Source organism: Phoenix dactylifera, unplaced genomic scaffold, assembly GCF_009389715.1.
Source record: "Phoenix dactylifera cultivar Barhee BC4 unplaced genomic scaffold, palm_55x_up_171113_PBpolish2nd_filt_p 000414F, whole genome shotgun sequence".
In the NCBI taxonomy this organism is placed as follows: Eukaryota; Viridiplantae; Streptophyta; class Magnoliopsida; order Arecales; family Arecaceae; genus Phoenix; species Phoenix dactylifera.
Window position 1 is genome coordinate 198737 of NW_024067854.1, and position 16969 is coordinate 215705.

Here is a 16969-nt window from a genome sequence, read left to right on the forward strand (position 1 = left end):
GGTTATCCATCTAACTATTTTTTATTGAAAAAAATACTCTTAATTTTTATAGCTCTTATGGATATTTTATGTCTTTTTACAATCCGACATTAACTCACTCTCTCAACCCCCGATTAATACTTTCTTCCTCTCTCTCTCATATATATATATATATATATAAACATACATACATACATATATACATACATACATATATATATATATATATTTATGTGTGTGTATGTATATATATAGATGCATGTATATATATATAGATAAATATATGTATGTATGTATGTATATAGATAGATATATGTATGTATGTATATAGATAGATATATGTATGTATGTATGTATGTATGTATATATATATATATATATATACACACACCAGAAGAGAGAGAAAGGAAGAGAGTATTAATTGGGAGGTTGAGAGGGTAAGTTAATGTGGAATTATAAGAAAAACATAAAATATCTTTAACAGTTATAAAAAGTAAGGATATTTTTTGTCCAATAAAAAATGGGTTGATTGATAATCTACCACAGGGTAGGTTATCAATCCCCATATATATATATATATATATATTAATAATATAAAAATTTTATATTATTTTAGTATATGTATTAAAATTAGGAAAGAGAAGAAAGGATGGAAATCCCATACAATTACATAGCTAACCTTCAAAATGCAGAGCGACGAATCATGTCAACTAATCAAGTGCTCTCATCGTCTATACAGACACCTATAAAAGACTATGGATATTATGCAGAAGAAGATGCTTGACACTACCTCTGGCGTAACCTTGAATTCATCCGGTGATGGTCTCCGAATCGTTTTCAAACTGAATCCGATCGGCTCTAAAATAAGATTGAAACATGAGAGATGCCTCTCCAAGCCATCTCGGCCGCGCTACGAAGTGCAGGCTTCTCGGGACAAACCTAACACTATGCATTATTTTTAGTGCTCTTTCATGACCGCAAACGACCACGAACAATTTGTACCAAAAAAACCATCACGAAGAACGATAGAATGGACGGCTGGTGATGTATAAGGGGAGGCAGGAACAACCATTTAGGGCTCGTTTGGTTCGCAGGAAAAGGAGGGGGGAAAGTGTGGTCAACGGGAAAGTAATGAAATGCCTCTTGTTTGGTTGGAGTTTTCAAAGGAGAGAGATGGGAAAGTTGTATTCCCATGGGAATATGATTCCTACATTTCATGGGAAAGTCTTTCCCATGAGAAACATGGGAAAGTTACTTTCCCATGAGGTGGGAATCACTCCTTTTTTATTTTTTTCCAAAAAGACCCTTCAGCATTAAAGAAGCATTAAAGAGACATTAAAGACCTAATTTTTATTAAGGGCATAATAGGAATTATACATAACTTTCCTAGGAAAGTGGATGGTCAACCAAACATAAGCACTTTGGAAATTAGTCACTTTCCCATGGTTAACCAAACATGTCAAAAGTACTTTCTTAGGTATCCTCTTCCTAGGAATCTGATTCTCAGAAATCATATTTCTAGGAGGAAAAATACTTTCCGCGAACCAAACGAGCCCTTACAGTTCCATCACCTCACGGAGTTAGAAAGGCAAAAGCTACTTTTTTTTGTCTGAAGGTGGATTGGCCGGTTGAACCAATCCAGAAACGCCAGCTGGTGCGCTCCATGTGACACGTTCCCGTAATTTTGAACCGTATAGAAAAAACTACCCGGCGCCAGCCAAATACCCAAAACGATGATTCCCACGTGGCGATTAATGAAAGGCCCAGTTACGCGTGACAGGCCGGACGGACATCCTCCCCTATGGAGTTCGTGTATCTGTGTCGCAAGCTCAGCATCTCCTTCTTCCCCAGCTTTTCCCCTCCCCCTGTTTCTCTCTCTTTCTTTCTCCCATTTTCCAAATCCCAATCCCTGTCTCTCTTCCATCTTCTTCCATCCATCCTATTGTAGAACAGGGCGGCGGCATTGTTTTCTTTCTCCATGGATTCTCTCCGGCGATCGTTCAAATCCCACGGATCCCACAAGCACTCCTCGTCACGGACCTTTTCCTCCTCCGACCAGGAGCAGCAGCCCATCCTCTTGAAGGAGCCGCCCGACGACGGCGCCCGCCGGGATGTCGTCGTCAATGTGGACGGCACCCGCCGGGATGTCGTCATCAAGTTCGACGGCACCAGCCGCGACGTCTCCGACCAACCCTCCTCCATCCCCACTACAGACATGAACAACAACAGTAATAATAACAGCAAGGTCTGGAGGGAATCTAGCTACGAATTCTGGAAGGAACCCGGCGGCGGCCTCGGATCGCGAGACGGCGGAGGCAGCGGCGCTGGATTCAGCTTTCCGAACCAGCAGCGGCCGATGACGGAGATCAGCGAGGACCCGCCGTCGCGGCTTATAGGCTCGTTCCTCCGCAAGCAGCAGGCCTCCGGCGTCGATATGGCCCTCGACATGGACCTCGAGATGGAGGAGCTCAAGAAGTCGTCCTCTAACGGCTCCAAGGACCGCGTCTCCTTCCCGAAGCACACCGCCGACCCCCCCTCCCGCCGCTCCTACCGCTCCCTCTCCTCCTCCGAAGACGACGATGGCGCCGGCGGTGGCGGCCCCCGCCGCCTCAAGGCCTCCCCCGGACCCACCGCTAGCGAACCCGCCGCCGACGAGGTCCTCCGCTGCACCTCCAACGCCACCTTCGCCCCCTCCTCCACCCTCCTCCGCGTCAAGACCCGCTCCCGCCTCATGGACCCGCCTCCCCCGGCGGCGGCGCCCCCCGCCGCCGCCGCCGCCGAAGACGACAAGAAGTCCGGCGGGCTCCCTCCGTCCGGCCGGCTCAAGTCCGGCCAGCTCAAGTCCGGCCAGCTTAAGTCCGGCATCCTCAAGTCCGGCCTCGTCGGCAAGTCCCGGGAGGCCTACGAGGAGGACGATGAGGACCCCTTCGTCGACGAGGACATCCCCGACGAGTTCAAGCGCGCAAAATTCGACTTCCTCACCATCCTCCAGTGGGTGAGCCTTATACTCATCATCGCCGCCCTCGCCTGCAGCCTCTCCATCCCCGTCCTCGAGCGGCAGACTGTCTGGAGCCTCCACCTCTGGAAGTGGGAGCTCCTTGTCCTCGTGCTCATCTGCGGCCGCCTCGTCTCCGGCTGGTTCATTCGAATTGTCGTCTTCTTCATCGAGCGCAACTTCACCCTCCGCAAGCGTGTGCTCTACTTCGTCTACGGCGTCCGGAAAGCGGTGCAGAATTGCCTCTGGCTAGGCCTCGTCCTCGTCTCCTGGCAGTACTTGCTTGACAAGAAGGTGGAGCGTGAGACGAACACCAAGATGCTCCCCTATGTCACCAAGGTGCTCTTCTGCTTCCTAGTTGCTTGTGTCTTTCGCCTTGTCAAGACGCTGCTTGTGAAGGTCCTGGCATCGTCGTTCCATGTGAGCACCTACTTCGACCGCATTCAAGAGGCACTTTTCAATCAGTATGTGATCGAGACGCTCTCCGGGCCGCCGCTTGTGGAGATCCAGAACGCGCAGTATGAGGAGGACCGGATGATGGCCGAGGTTGAGAAGCTCCAGAATGCAGGCGCCACTTTACCGAGTGAGCTTCGGGCGGCTGCGATGCCAAGCAAGAGTGGGCGGGTGATTGGGAGTGGGGGCAGCAGCCATGGGAGGATGCGGAAGAGCATGCAGATGGGGAAGAGCATCAGGGTCTCGGGACCGGTTTCTGGGAAAGATGCCGGCCGGCAGCAGCAGGAGGAGGGGATCACAATTGACCAGCTCCACAAGCTCAACCAGAACAACATTTCGGCTTGGAATATGAAGAGGCTGATGAGGATCGTGAGGAATGGGACGCTAACGACGCTCGACGAGCATGCAGCACAGGAAGGAGGAATGGACGAATCGGCAATACAGATACAGAGCGAGTATGAGGCGAAGGCTGCTGCCAAGAAGATCTTCAATAATGTGGCCAAGCGTGGCGAGAAGTAAGTCATTGTTTTACTTCTTAATTTGGTTGTCCTTTTATTAAGAATCTCTGTGCATTGTGCCGTTACGCTGTCCTTTTCCATTTAGTTACTCTTGCTTGTTCATGAAAAATTAAAGGAGTTGTGGTGGTAAAAATGTTTTCACAGTCCATTAAACAGAAACTGCTTTTTCTCAATTCCTAGAAACTTGGTAAGGAAATCGTCGCCTCCATCTTCATGCATTGCATCTGATACGTTCTGCCTTCTTCCGAACAATTTCGTGGTTCACTAGTGTGTTCTATAGTTTTGAAGATAAGGCCACATTGCAAGAAACTATCTTTACAGACTTCATAAGGAAAACAATATCCATATATCCTTACTAATTTAACTAGCACCATGATGAGCTGCAACAAGGTAATTTCTTGAGTTATTAATTAAATGTTTTTGGCTTCGCTTTGTGTTCTTTTATTTTTAAATATTTGTTAAGCTAATAGAGGATGCAACCGAAACAATGCAAATGACATGGACAGCAAGCCTTTTCCATATATGTTGGCTTGGAGTAGTTGTTCCTACTTAGCCACCGTTTCATGTTGAAGGTATTCTTCTCTGGATACCAACTTCTTTTTTATGGCATTTTGACCTGATTACAGGGACATAGACCCTTCTTTCTGGTCCCATATTTGGTCTAGAAAGCAAGCAATCATATCAGACCAAACTATTTCCCTTTGCTCCAATATTTATTCGTGCTACACTAGTCTCTCTCTTTACTATATTCTTCTTGACCAGTCATTATTTTATTACAAAATATCCACCATACCATTCCTTTCATTGTCTATTTCCTTGATTAATGCATCATCTTTTCACATAAAATGTTTTTATAATAATTTCCTTTAGAGCTCAATCTTTGGAACTTTACTTCCCTTAGTTCTAATTTCTTGCTTGACTCTGTACATCTTTCTATGTGAGTGGAACTTTACTTCATTCATGCGTGCATTTATTAATTCAGTGTTCTTACGACATGTAATCAACCCAGCAACTAGTGCTACCTATTATTTCCAAAAATTAATGATTTTTGCATGCAACTTTTACAAGAAATTAGAATTTTTTTTTTTTTTTTTTTGGGAGGAGGAGGTTGGGGGGGCGCACTGCCTTGCAAGCTATAGAGTGGTGGACTTTGAAAGCAACAAATCTTAGCTTCCAAAAGCTTTAAATATTTTACAAACAATTTTGAGAAACTAAAGTGTTTTCATCATAAATGATATTCAGTCTAGTTCTTTTTTCTTCTTAGGTTTCTGAAAGCAAAAACGAAAAACAAAAGCAAGAACAAACAGGCCTGTAGTATTTGATTTTTTATTTCTCATTTTAGTTTCTTTTTAATAAAACCAGAAATATTCTGCTACTTGCTGAAGATTCCAATAATTGAGAATAAATCTGCATTCTGCAGGTGATGAACTTGGAACCTAGGTTAGTCAAAAATCAAACAAAACTTTAAAAACAAGATCCGGAGAAAGGTAGAAAAAGAAAACAGATTCCTCAAATTTCTGCCAATTTGAATTTTACATCCCTCTATATTGTAAAACTAGAACCTGCAAGCCATATAGACTTTCCTTAATCAACAGTCAATATTAAAAGAAAGGCCTGGGAGAACAAACTTTGACTAAGAAAGGATTGATTGATTGTTTAAATGACTGGCCCCTTTTTCTCTATGTTCTTTAATATTTGTTTTTCTGTATTTTCCTCCTCTTTCCTTGTTGTGTCTCTTGTTTCCCTCTCTTTCTTCTTTTTTCATCTTTTTAGCTGCCTGAACAGAGGAATGGCGCTCCCTCTCTTGGATGCGATGGGCTGCAAGTTCGTACTCTCCCTCTCTTTCTAAGATGGTTGGGTCATCAAGTTACTCTAATTGGCCACTCAAATTTCTGACGTCAATGAACTGATGCTGACAAGAATAGGTTTTGGATGAAAGAGAGAGTATTGTGAGGTATAATCTCAGCCTTTTGAGCAAAGAGGGCCTAAGAATTTATACAAAAATTCTTGATAACTCAAAATTACTGTGGAAAGGCCCTTTAACTCCTAAAATAACTTGGAGAAAAACAAACAGAGCTAAATTAGAGCCTATAATGCCCATGTTGGCCTGCTTTCCATCCTATGGCTTGATCTTCTTATTGAGTTGCATGGGAAAGTAATGAATGCTCCTAATAACCAGAGAGATGAAATCAAGAGGGAAGACAGAGAAATGTGAGAAAATTAAGATCTTAGAGGCAATTTTGGTTTCCACCAATTCATTCTTAATAACTGATGAAGTTAGATTGTTAAAATGATATTTTAATAACTAAGATCTGATTAACAAGGATATATTTTCAGTTGAGTCCCAAGGGAGCTGACATTCACTGTAATCACCCATGGCTTGTTTCTTATATTAAATGATATCCTTATATCAAACAATATCTTGCATTCTAGCATATTTCAACTAGTGATTTTGCAATGTCGTCTTGTTTCAGTATTCACCATTTCTAGCTAACATCTTTGTCATCAGTTCACATTGCCAATCTTTGCTTAACTTTGAACACTGGCCTTTTTGGCTCATAGGTTTCATTGCCATGGTCACCATTACAATGATGATCTCTGCCATCTGAATTACAGTAACAAGTTTCATTGTTTAGTCGGGTCCTTCTATATGTTGCTTTCTTGGTCATTGATGTGAAGTTTTTTTTTTCTCTTTTTTTTGAGAGACATTAATCTGGAGTTATTCAAAATTTATTTATTGTTACATGCATTGGAAGGGCCTTGACTGGTGGCTGGTGACTTGTGAATTGGTTTATTGAAAACTAATTAATAACAAGAATATGAATGCATAAAAAAGATAGAAAATCCAATCATGAAAATACAAAATGTGAGATGCTTTGTGGCCTAGGTTCAGGAAGATCTTGACACGCCATGACTTGGCACTTTTGCATCCCTATTATTGTGTTTATAAACATGATCTATTCTATTTATTTATTCATTTATGAGTTTGTAGATGTAGTATACTGAGGTTGAGCCAAGGTCCACCTGCAAGTTTAACAGGCTGACTCATGCCAGCCCATCACATCAAAACTAGGTAGACACGTCATAATATGTTTTGAATGATGAATATCTGTTAATTTATTCATTATATAAATTGGTACATGTATTATGTCAAGAGTACACACCCTGTATGTGATGACATTCGTCATTGTGTAGCTAATGCAATGCCCGGTCTTTTCTTTTTTTTTTTTGGAGGAGGGTGGGGCGGTTTTGATGCCTTATGGAATGTGAAAATCCATACACTTGTGCCCCAAGTTTCATCACCCATGCTAGCATGGTCGAAAATTTTATGGTGAGTATAGAATTTTGTCATAGTGAACATGACTATTGAAGATAATCTTCATTTTGTAAGTATCCTTTGGGATATTTAAATTCTTGTAAGTTCCTCATATGGTTCCTAAAATTTTACACATGGAAGAAAATGTAATGTAAATGTTTTTCGTGTAGCACTGCTAGAAAGTTTGCTAGCATCTTTCCGAATTTTAGTTTATTCCTTTTGTTATCCGGCAGTCATCTGTTAATTCATCAATAACATGGTTGAGGTGTAATTTTCAGGTATATCTATTTGGAGGACCTTATGCGATTCATGAGGGAAGATGAAGCTCAGAAGACAATGAGCTTTTTTGAAGGAGCTCAAGAAAAACAAAGGGTTAGCAGGAAGTCTCTCAAGAATTGGGTGGTTTGTATTGCGCTTCACAAGATCTCAGTGTGTTAAATATTCTTAAGACTTGCACAGATGGTGTAAAATTTTGTTGCCTGGACTGCAGATTAATGCATTCAGAGAACGCAGAGCCCTTTCTTTGACACTGAATGACACGAAAACTGCAGTGAACAAACTCCACCAAATGGCAAACATAATTGTGGGCATCATCGTATTTGCTCTCTGGCTACTTATTCTGGGCGTTGCAACCACCCATTTCTTTTATCTCATTAGTTCTCAGGTTTTATTGGCGGTATTTGTTTTTGGTAACACTTTGAAGACAGTCTTTGAAGCTATCATTTTCTTGTTTGTGATGCACCCCTTTGATGTTGGTGATCGTTGTGAAGTGGATGGTGTCCAGGTAAAAAGGAACCAAACGGGTCATGTGTGCTGATGGCTTTGTTTCAATTCTTATACATGAGTTACTGAAATTAATTTTTCTAATTTTCAGTTGATTGTTGAGGAGATGAATATATTGACAACAATTTTTCTGAGGTATGACAACCAGAAGATAATTTATCCGAACAGTGTACTGGCTACCAAATTCATTGGCAATTTCTATCGAAGCCCAGATATGGGGGAGGCAATTGACTTCTGTGTTCATGTTGCAACTCCGGTGGAGAAACTCGCTATAATGAGGGAAAGGATAATAGGGTAAGAATAAGAATTAATACTTTCCTGACCTAAAATATTTAGGCGACTGTTGTCAGATATTAATTTTTATTAAATTTAACATATCCTCTGTCACTTCTATTCTTCCTGTAGAAGTAGAAGCAAAAAAGAAACTGGTGAGAAGCAAGGGAAAAAATGTGAATATAACATTTCAATTTGGAAATTCTATAACTCACTTGTCTCTACATGCTAACTCCAGTTAGTTGAATCTTCAAACCTGAAATTGTGGACCGAATAACATAATATTTTGGATGCTTGCAATGTCATCCTTGCTATTTTGTTAGAGAACTTACACTGACAAGAAGTTGATTTAAGGAAATCTGAACTGCATAATCAACCTTCTATGTAAGCAGTAGCCTTATTTTCAAATCGACTTTTCACTGCTGATCATGACTTATGCAATTAAACACATCAGTTGCATTACTTGATTAAGTTGACTCATGATACCAATAAGATTCCTTCTTAGCTTGTTTTTTATCCTTCTTGCTAGTGTATAAATTCTTTTCATCCATTCCTTATGTAGTAAATTACTCCATATTGTCCTTCAATTGCATGAATAAGAAGATGTAGGGTTTTAGCATGTTATAATGCGCAGCGGAATCTAGGAATTTTAAAAAATTTCTTAATAAAGTCCCTTAACATGAAACCCTTATTAACCTAGATCACCTTAATGGTAACAATCAAATAACATATAAATATAAATATAGGAATAGAAGAATACCTCTAACGCTAAATCCAAGTTTGTAGAATCTCCACGAGGCGTCCAAGTGTCCGCCCTCCAACGGTGATCCACACGAAAACTTAATTCAAGTCTTAAGCTCCAAAGACTTTGATCCTTAATGCAGAATTCTTCTAAAGAACTCTAATGGCTTGCTTTCCTTCCTTTCTATTTTTCTTTCACCTTCTAAAATCACTTCTAATCCTTTTGTCCTAAAGAAGACCACCTTGTCTTGGATTAGGACACCCTAGAAGCAATGCTAGAAAGAGACAAAGCCTTGTAAGAAAGAAGGGATAAGGGAGAGAGAATGCGGTGGAGTTGGAATAAATGAAACCCATGGAGCGCTAGCCTATTTATAATAGGCGTAGGGATGCATCTCCAAGGGATGCATCCCATCCACACATCCTTTCATGAAAGGGCATCATCTAAAGGGCCATATCAAATAAGAGGAGGCACAGATCAAGTGAGGAGGTGTATCAAATGATATGTCCTTTCATGTGGTGCCATATTTTGACCAAGTCAACAGCACATGCCAATCACATGTCCATCATGCCTTACCTCTTGATCTTTCATGATGATGATCCAAGGGCTCCAATGCAAGGCGCCATTCACTTGATCCATTATGTCTTCATCCAATGGTGGGATTAAGATCCAATGGTCAATTATGATAGCCATCCTCTAACCCAATCCAATTGGGTTAAACCAACTCTCCATTATGTCTTCATCCAACGGTAGATCAAAGATCTAACGGTCTAGATTGAATGATTTATTAAATCTAATCCAATTAGACTCAAACCAAGCCAATTAGGTGTCAACTCTTGGCTAACCCATATTAGAACATGATCTAATCAAATTAGATCAATTAAGAATCAGATTCGAATCCAATTCGAATCAAGAGCTAAGGGTTTGCAACACCTGCTAGGATGTCTATCTTGCAAACATGATCTAATCCAATTAGATCCTTAATAAGTTTTCTTGTGTGTGACCCATTGGGTTTCATACTTAGCCAGCAATAGGTGTGAGTGCGAGTTGACCCAACTTGATTAGAACTCTTCTAATCGATTTAAGTCCAAACTGCGCGAACCCGAACTTAACAATTAGAATCCTTTCTAATTGGTGATCGAATTAAACTCTTTAATTCGATCAAACCTATAAGACAAGATTGACGTCTAGCAACGTGTCATGTCTACCCGGAAAATATGGAATTTGGTGGAAATACCAAAAATACCCTTCAGTGGCAAGTTACCGTGCAATTCAATCCTTTAATCAAACTGCATCCCGAATATGTATATGAGTATGAATATATGTCAAACTCAATTTCATATTCATATCTTTCTCAATCTTTTAATGATAATTCAAATAATGAAACATTAGAAACTCTTTCTAATTTTCATTCTGCTTTGATCAAAGGCTTCCTGAATTATCATATGATTAGAATAAATAGGATGCTATCTTCTCTTACTAGAAGTGATTAATTCCTTGTTGACCTACTCATAATCTTCGTACACAATTCACTATATCCAGAAGATCTCGTACACAACTTATTGTCATGAATGAATATAAACCAAAACATGGGTTCATGTGCACAAGATACCATGGTGATTTCAGGTCATAGGATCAGTTGCACAACTCCCACTAAGAGAATCATCTTTTGACATGTAAGTAAGATTTCATAAGATTTCTGTTTGTAGGTCAATTCAGTGAACTCATTATTCTAATGAGCACCCACATCTTTGTATTAGTGTCTCCACACAAGTGATTGTGAGATCAATCACCCTCTGCATCGAGCATACATAAGATGTGCCAGTCTTTCTGGTAAACATTGATCCCCGACTCAATGTACCAATGACTTGAAATATTTAAGATTAGGATTTTAGGGTTTTAGGTCTCACTAGTATGATCTCATCATAGCCTCAAAACCATTGCCCTAATGTAAGGAGTTTATCACAAATATAATCAACAGCATATGATAAAACACAATGCCTTTATTCATATTTAAATGTCATGTACATAATTTGGAAAATCAAAAGAAAACCCTTCGCAATACATATTGCGATTGGCTTGTAGGGCATCTACTCTTTCAGAAGAATCCTCAAAGCAGTAGAAATATACAAGCTTTAGTAAAATATGATGCAGCAAGCACCAAGCTATGACGCTAATGGCGCTATCAACATCCAAAAGACTTTAATTAGAAAGAAAATTTTGAATAGGGGAAAAAAGAGCAATAAAAATATGAAAATCACAATAGTATATAACACATCTAGAGCTTAAACAATGAAATTGTTATTCAAACTAACCTACTTTTGTTTTATTTGAATAACAATTCATTTTTAACTTTGGGTTTTGCTCCATAGCAGACCCCCTATTTGATGGGAAAAGACATGAATGGTGTTGATGATGATGATGATGATGATTCAAATTTACATTATTTTATTATGCTTACAGCCATATCCATGATATTTATACAAAGATTTTAAATTGAACACGTTGAAACCCTCAAAGTAATTTAGACCACTAGATCAGTAGATTGAATCTTTAACTTTTTTTAACTGAAAACTACCCAAACTACTCTAGGTGACCAACAGTAATCTCCCAAGAAAACTTAGTGAAAATAAAATGGATTCTCTTATGGATGAAAGTTGGTCCTTGATTTTTATTATTTTTTCAAACTCAACTTTTAATGTTGTTTAAGTTCTTTCAAAAGGTTTAGTTGTGAGCACCTCCAATTTGTCAATATATATAGTCTTCTTAATTGTGTGCTTTCTTTGATTCTGATAATTCTAAATGTATATCAAGGTGTGCCATACCGGTTGGTATTGGTGCATACCGACCATATTGTATTGGTACCGAATCGGTATGCAATATAGGGGATATACCAACACTTGGTATGCCGAACCAGCCTCCATACCAAGCGTATCGACAATGTAATAGAATGATACCTGTATGGGTTACGGTGCCGAAACGACGAACCTTGATGTATATTATCCATTGTCATAGAGTTTGTTTTAACACTTAACACATTGCTCTTGTTCAAGTTGTCTTGGGCTATTTCAATTGGAACTCACAATTGATATCTTATTTTGTTAGTTCATTTCAAGATACTCGTCTTAGTACCGGGCCTCGTACTAGTGTCATCTTGTTACTGTGTCAGTACATCCGATATGGAAGCTTGTTCAGTATTCTGAGTGTTGGTATGCCCTCTGTACGGTGTACCGGTACTAAACCGGATGGTATGGGACAATACTGTATGTTGCATACCATCTGGTTCGATACAGTATGGCGTACCTTGCTTCATTTTATCATATGCTTCTGCTACTTTTGATAACTTGATTTGCTTCATATCACCTTTCATGATGAGTATTCTCTTGTCTATTATGTAGCATAGGATTTTCCTTTCAATGGAATCTTTGGGATCCTAATGTTTATACTTGGTATCATATATCTTCTGTCCTAGCATTGCCTTTGCCACTTATCATGTCCGACTTGTTTCCAGTACATGATCATCCAAATTGGTGTTGTTAATGCTGCCTTGAAATCTTAGTAGTTTTGAGACCTAATACTTGTTCATTATCTTCTCATTAATTCTGTTAGGTATTCTTATGAGCATGTAAGTTGTTTGTGGACACTAAATAAATTGTGTGCTCTCGCTGTCTTCTGACATGCTCATTTGGGCGAGTCTTGTAATTGTAGATATCTAGCATATGTGCTTCACGGAAGGACATTTTCATGCTTCACTTCCTTCTAAAGTTCCAATACCAACACCATTTATTATTATTAGTATTCTCATCATCAGGCAATTTGACAGCAGGGATAGAATAATTTTGATCAATAAGAGGAAAGCAAGTGTTACTTACCTAAAGTTGCAACAAAGTAATCTACTGAACCACCAAATCTGGTAATAGGTATCAAAGCATGCCACCTTAAAGGTGAGTCCTGAATTTCAAATCATGAAGAGTTGAGAGCTAACTATGTTTTATTACCTCCCCAACAAATTGGAAATATGATTTCTGTTCTACGTGAAAATAGCATGAGAAGTGATACTAGGATGTATGTTCGGAGGGAAAAGAAAGAGCATAACAAATTAGAGTTTATATCAAACAAAATAGAAAGAAACAAAGCAATTGTACCTTTTTAAGATAAAAGCTACGGTAAGGATCCATGCGAGCATATGTTTTGTCCCACATCAGCTATGTACTAAGTAGATCTTGGGCACTTAAATAGGGCTAGAAAATCCAAATGATACCTTTTGGCTAGCTTTTTTAGGTGAAGTCCTAAGTTGTGACAAATGGTATCAAAGCACACATGGCCTATAGCCTTGTGGACTAGGGGATATTGCTGCATGAGCTCATTTGGGCTGACCACGAGCTGATCATAGTTTTTGCGATTGGATTTGTAGTACTTGTGATTAGATTTAAATGAGTTTGGACCTTGGTTTGATGAGGACATCGGGGCTTAAACAGGAGGAGTATGTAAGGATCCATTCGAGTATCGGTTATGTACTGAGTAGATTTTGGGTACTTTTATAGGGCCCAAGAATCCAAATAATACCTTCCAGCTAGCCTTTTTGGGTGAGGTTGAGTTGTAACAGCTACTGTGTTCATGAAAGTTGTTACCTAGACTCATGCATCCACCTTGAAGAATCCATGTTGGAACATTTCCATGAGTCGGATATTCCTAGACTTCATTACATGTCCTAATCTGGTTCTCACATCCTTGTGCATTCAATACTGCATCAAACCCCAAAACCAACCTAATAATTTACTAAATGATAGACAACTGAGGTTTACCTACTTCAGGACCAGCTCAATACTTTTCTTAGAACTCCTTTAGTAACCAACTGCTAGTATTGGTCAGTATGGCCCCATCATCTGTGTTGTTTTTATTTATTTATTTATCTATCTATTTTTATTATTTATTTATTTTGTGGACTTTTTTTTTCAAAATTTCGTAATATTATCCTGCCAATGGATGCTTCCAATCTTGGCTTGGTCCTTCCAATCCTGATATTGTTAATTGAAGTCATGTTTTTCATATTGTCAATTTACAAATTTATGGATTTCATTATTAATTAAGATAAGTTGCTTCATTCTTTTCACCACCACCTTAAAAAATTGTCATGCTGTTTTTGTATGTAATGTACTGCTCATATTCAATAGTGTTTTAGGACAATTAATTATTTGGTTGGTAGGTCATAAGACGACTCAGTTGAATGCATTATCTCTTACCAGTGGTCACCATAAACATAACAAGTAAACCATGATGGTTTGATGATGGTTTTATGAAGTCTTCAGTCACATCGGCATGAAAGTCCACATCCTGTTAGCTCAAGTTTGTTGCACTGCTGAATTAGAATTCACTTCGCAGTTTAGCCTGTTACTGTGTCTTGCTCTACTTTGAAACTTTGTCTTGCTATACCTGATGTCAAAAACCATTCTATTATCTGAACTGGAATTTTTATTATCTGTAAAAGGTTCAATTTTGTCAGACAGATTGCTTGTCTCTTGCAAGGAATTGTCTTATGTTCATAAGATAACAAATCACGTCTAAATATTCTCATAAGCATGATCTCTACTTTTGACTGTTTGATGATGGTTTTATGAAGTCTTCAGTCACATCGGCATGAAAGTCCACATCCTGTTAGCTCAAGTTTCTTGCACTTCTGAATCAGAATTCACTTCACAATTTAGCCTGTTACTGTTTCTTGCTCTACTTTGAAACTTTGTCTTGCTATACCTGATGTCAAAATCCATTCTGTTATCTGAACTGGAATTTTTATTATCTGTAAGAGGTTCAATTTTGTCAGACAGATTGCTTGTCTCTTACAAGGAATTGTCTTATATTCATAAGATAACAAATCGCATGTCTAAATATTCTTATAAGCATGATCTCTACTTTTTCTTTGAAACTTTGTTTTGCTATACCTGATGTCAACATCCATTATATTATCAGAATCAGAACCGTAATTATCTGGTCAGATCCATTTTTGGTCAAGCTCAAATTGCTGGTTTCTTACAATGAATAATTGTCTGATGTTCATAGGATAACAAATCCCATGTCTAAGTATTCTCACAAGCATGAACTGTAAATGTCATTCCATGCAATCTGGTTATCTTTTACAGTGATTGTTATGAATTAATACGAACTCTTTAATGGTTACTATCACTGTAATCATCTTTAGTTCATGTAGTCTGAATGTATGGTGTAATCAAGCTTCAACTAGGGGCAGAAGAAGATAACATTGTTTTGGAAGAAAAAAAGGAAAAGAGAAAATGGGGAAGATTAGGGCCTATTTGGTTGTCTCTGATTTTTTTTTTTTTTAAGAAGGTTGTTTGTGAATTTTCTTCTCACATAAATATGAAGATTTTTGGAAGGAGGTTTTGTCAAAAATCTTTGGGAAAGACTGTGTTGCATAAAATCTTTTTTTTTTTTTTTTGATTTTTTTCTTCAAAATTTTATGATCTGCAAGTTTATAGAAAATCAGTTCTGTGGAAGGGGACACTTATTTTAGGTTTATATAAATCCATTTTAATAAAACTTGACAACCAGACAGCCTAAGAAATTCTCTGTTCTTAATCATGTTGCTTTAACCTAAATTTTTTCTTGTCCAACCTTCTTGTTTATTATGGTTAAAAGTGTAAATTTATGCTACTGACCTGAGTGAAATTTCTACAACTGTTGCAGATACATGGTGAACAAGAAGGAACACTGGTACGATGATCCTTCAGTTGTTCTCAGGGATGTGGATGACATGAACAGATTGAGAATATCAATCTGGATGCGTCAACGCATGAATTTTCAGGATATGGGGCTCAGGTGGGCAAGGAGAGAGCTTGTGCTTCAGGAGTTGATCAGAATCTTGAGAGAACTTGACATCGAGTACCGGATGTTGCCTTTTGATGTGAATGTCCGAGGCATGCCTGCTGTTACCTCGACGCGCCTACCATCCAGTTGGTCGACTTTCAACTGATCCTGTGACTGAGATTGTTGATCTCTGACTTAGATATGATCCAAACAGGGGAAGGATTACGGCGACCGAAGAGGGGCTTGAGTAGGTGATGTATTTCACCACTCTAGCACGCGGCTTTTGCTTCTTGCTTTTCCTTCTCCCGTAAGTTCTGGTATCACATGTTTAATAAGCACTAAAAAAGTCTGTGGATCAGCCTATGTACATGAAGAGCTATTAAATATGATGAGCTTGTTATTTGTAATTGTAGTCTTAGCTGCAACCTCAAGTGTTTAATGTGTTTATAAACATTTTTATCACTTATGGTAATCTCAATAGTAGCAAACACAACATATGATGTGTTAGTTTTGACATTGTGCATCTAGTTTCTTGTGTGTTTGTAACTTTTTTTAAGTTCTCTTTTCCCTCTTTATTTTGTGGAGTAAAATGCTTAAAAAGTGTATCCAGAGCAATCTAACATCAGGGAAGGGAGATTGCCATCCGGAACTGAGAACATGGAAGAAGCTACTGTGTATCTCTGTATTGTTTTCTCCATCAAAGCTGCTGGGGATCATCTCCCCCTCCATGCCCACTGCTTCAAGCACCTCATCAACAATTATAGTTTCACTTTGCGTTGGAATGTCACTGCTGTGGGAAGGCCTTTAACCATCCCTCTCTCTGGCTGCCCCTCAGCCCAGTTTGGTGCAAACCTGATTACCTAATTGGCGTCAAAGTTGGTCTTCTCCAAGCTTGGTCCGTTTCCTACTCTACGTGTGCTGTGCAGAGAGGAAAATAATGGGTGAGGAAGGCCTTAATGGTCTTCCTCCATTTAATTGAAAATCTCTTAAGATCAGAAACTATAACACTTTATTTTCTCTTACTCGCTGCTCCTGTGGTAGTCTTCTCTGCTCTCTGCTTTCCTCTTCCATGCAGAAATCCAACTGAGGGTAAT

General features: G+C 39.0%; 1 protein-coding gene across 1 annotated transcript; it reads left to right on the forward strand.

Moving 5' to 3' along the window:
• The first annotated feature begins 1742 nt into the window (after nt 1–1742).
• LOC103696457 (mechanosensitive ion channel protein 6-like) lies at nt 1743–16396 on the forward strand. The gene is made up of 5 exons (XM_008778097.4): nt 1743–3942; nt 7540–7663; nt 7752–8045; nt 8136–8338; nt 15756–16396. Exons 1-5 carry the CDS (start codon nt 1958–1960, stop codon nt 16039–16041), a joined length of 2892 nt encoding a protein of 963 aa, XP_008776319.2. The 5' UTR covers nt 1743–1957; the 3' UTR covers nt 16042–16396.
• Nucleotides 16397–16969: the final 573 nt, after the last annotated feature.

Bases quoted from the DNA above. Each gene is read 5' to 3' on its own strand.
- LOC103696457 (XM_008778097.4), top strand. From the start codon at position 1,958: ATGGATTCTCTCCGGCGATCGTTCAAATCCCACGGATCCCACAAGCAC. The intron at 7,664-7,751 runs GTTTGTATTGCG...CCTGGACTGCAG, and splicing joins AGTCTCTCAAGAATTGGGTG to ATTAATGCATTCAGAGAACG. The intron at 8,339-15,755 runs GTAAGAATAAGA...CAACTGTTGCAG, and splicing joins ATGAGGGAAAGGATAATAGG to ATACATGGTGAACAAGAAGG.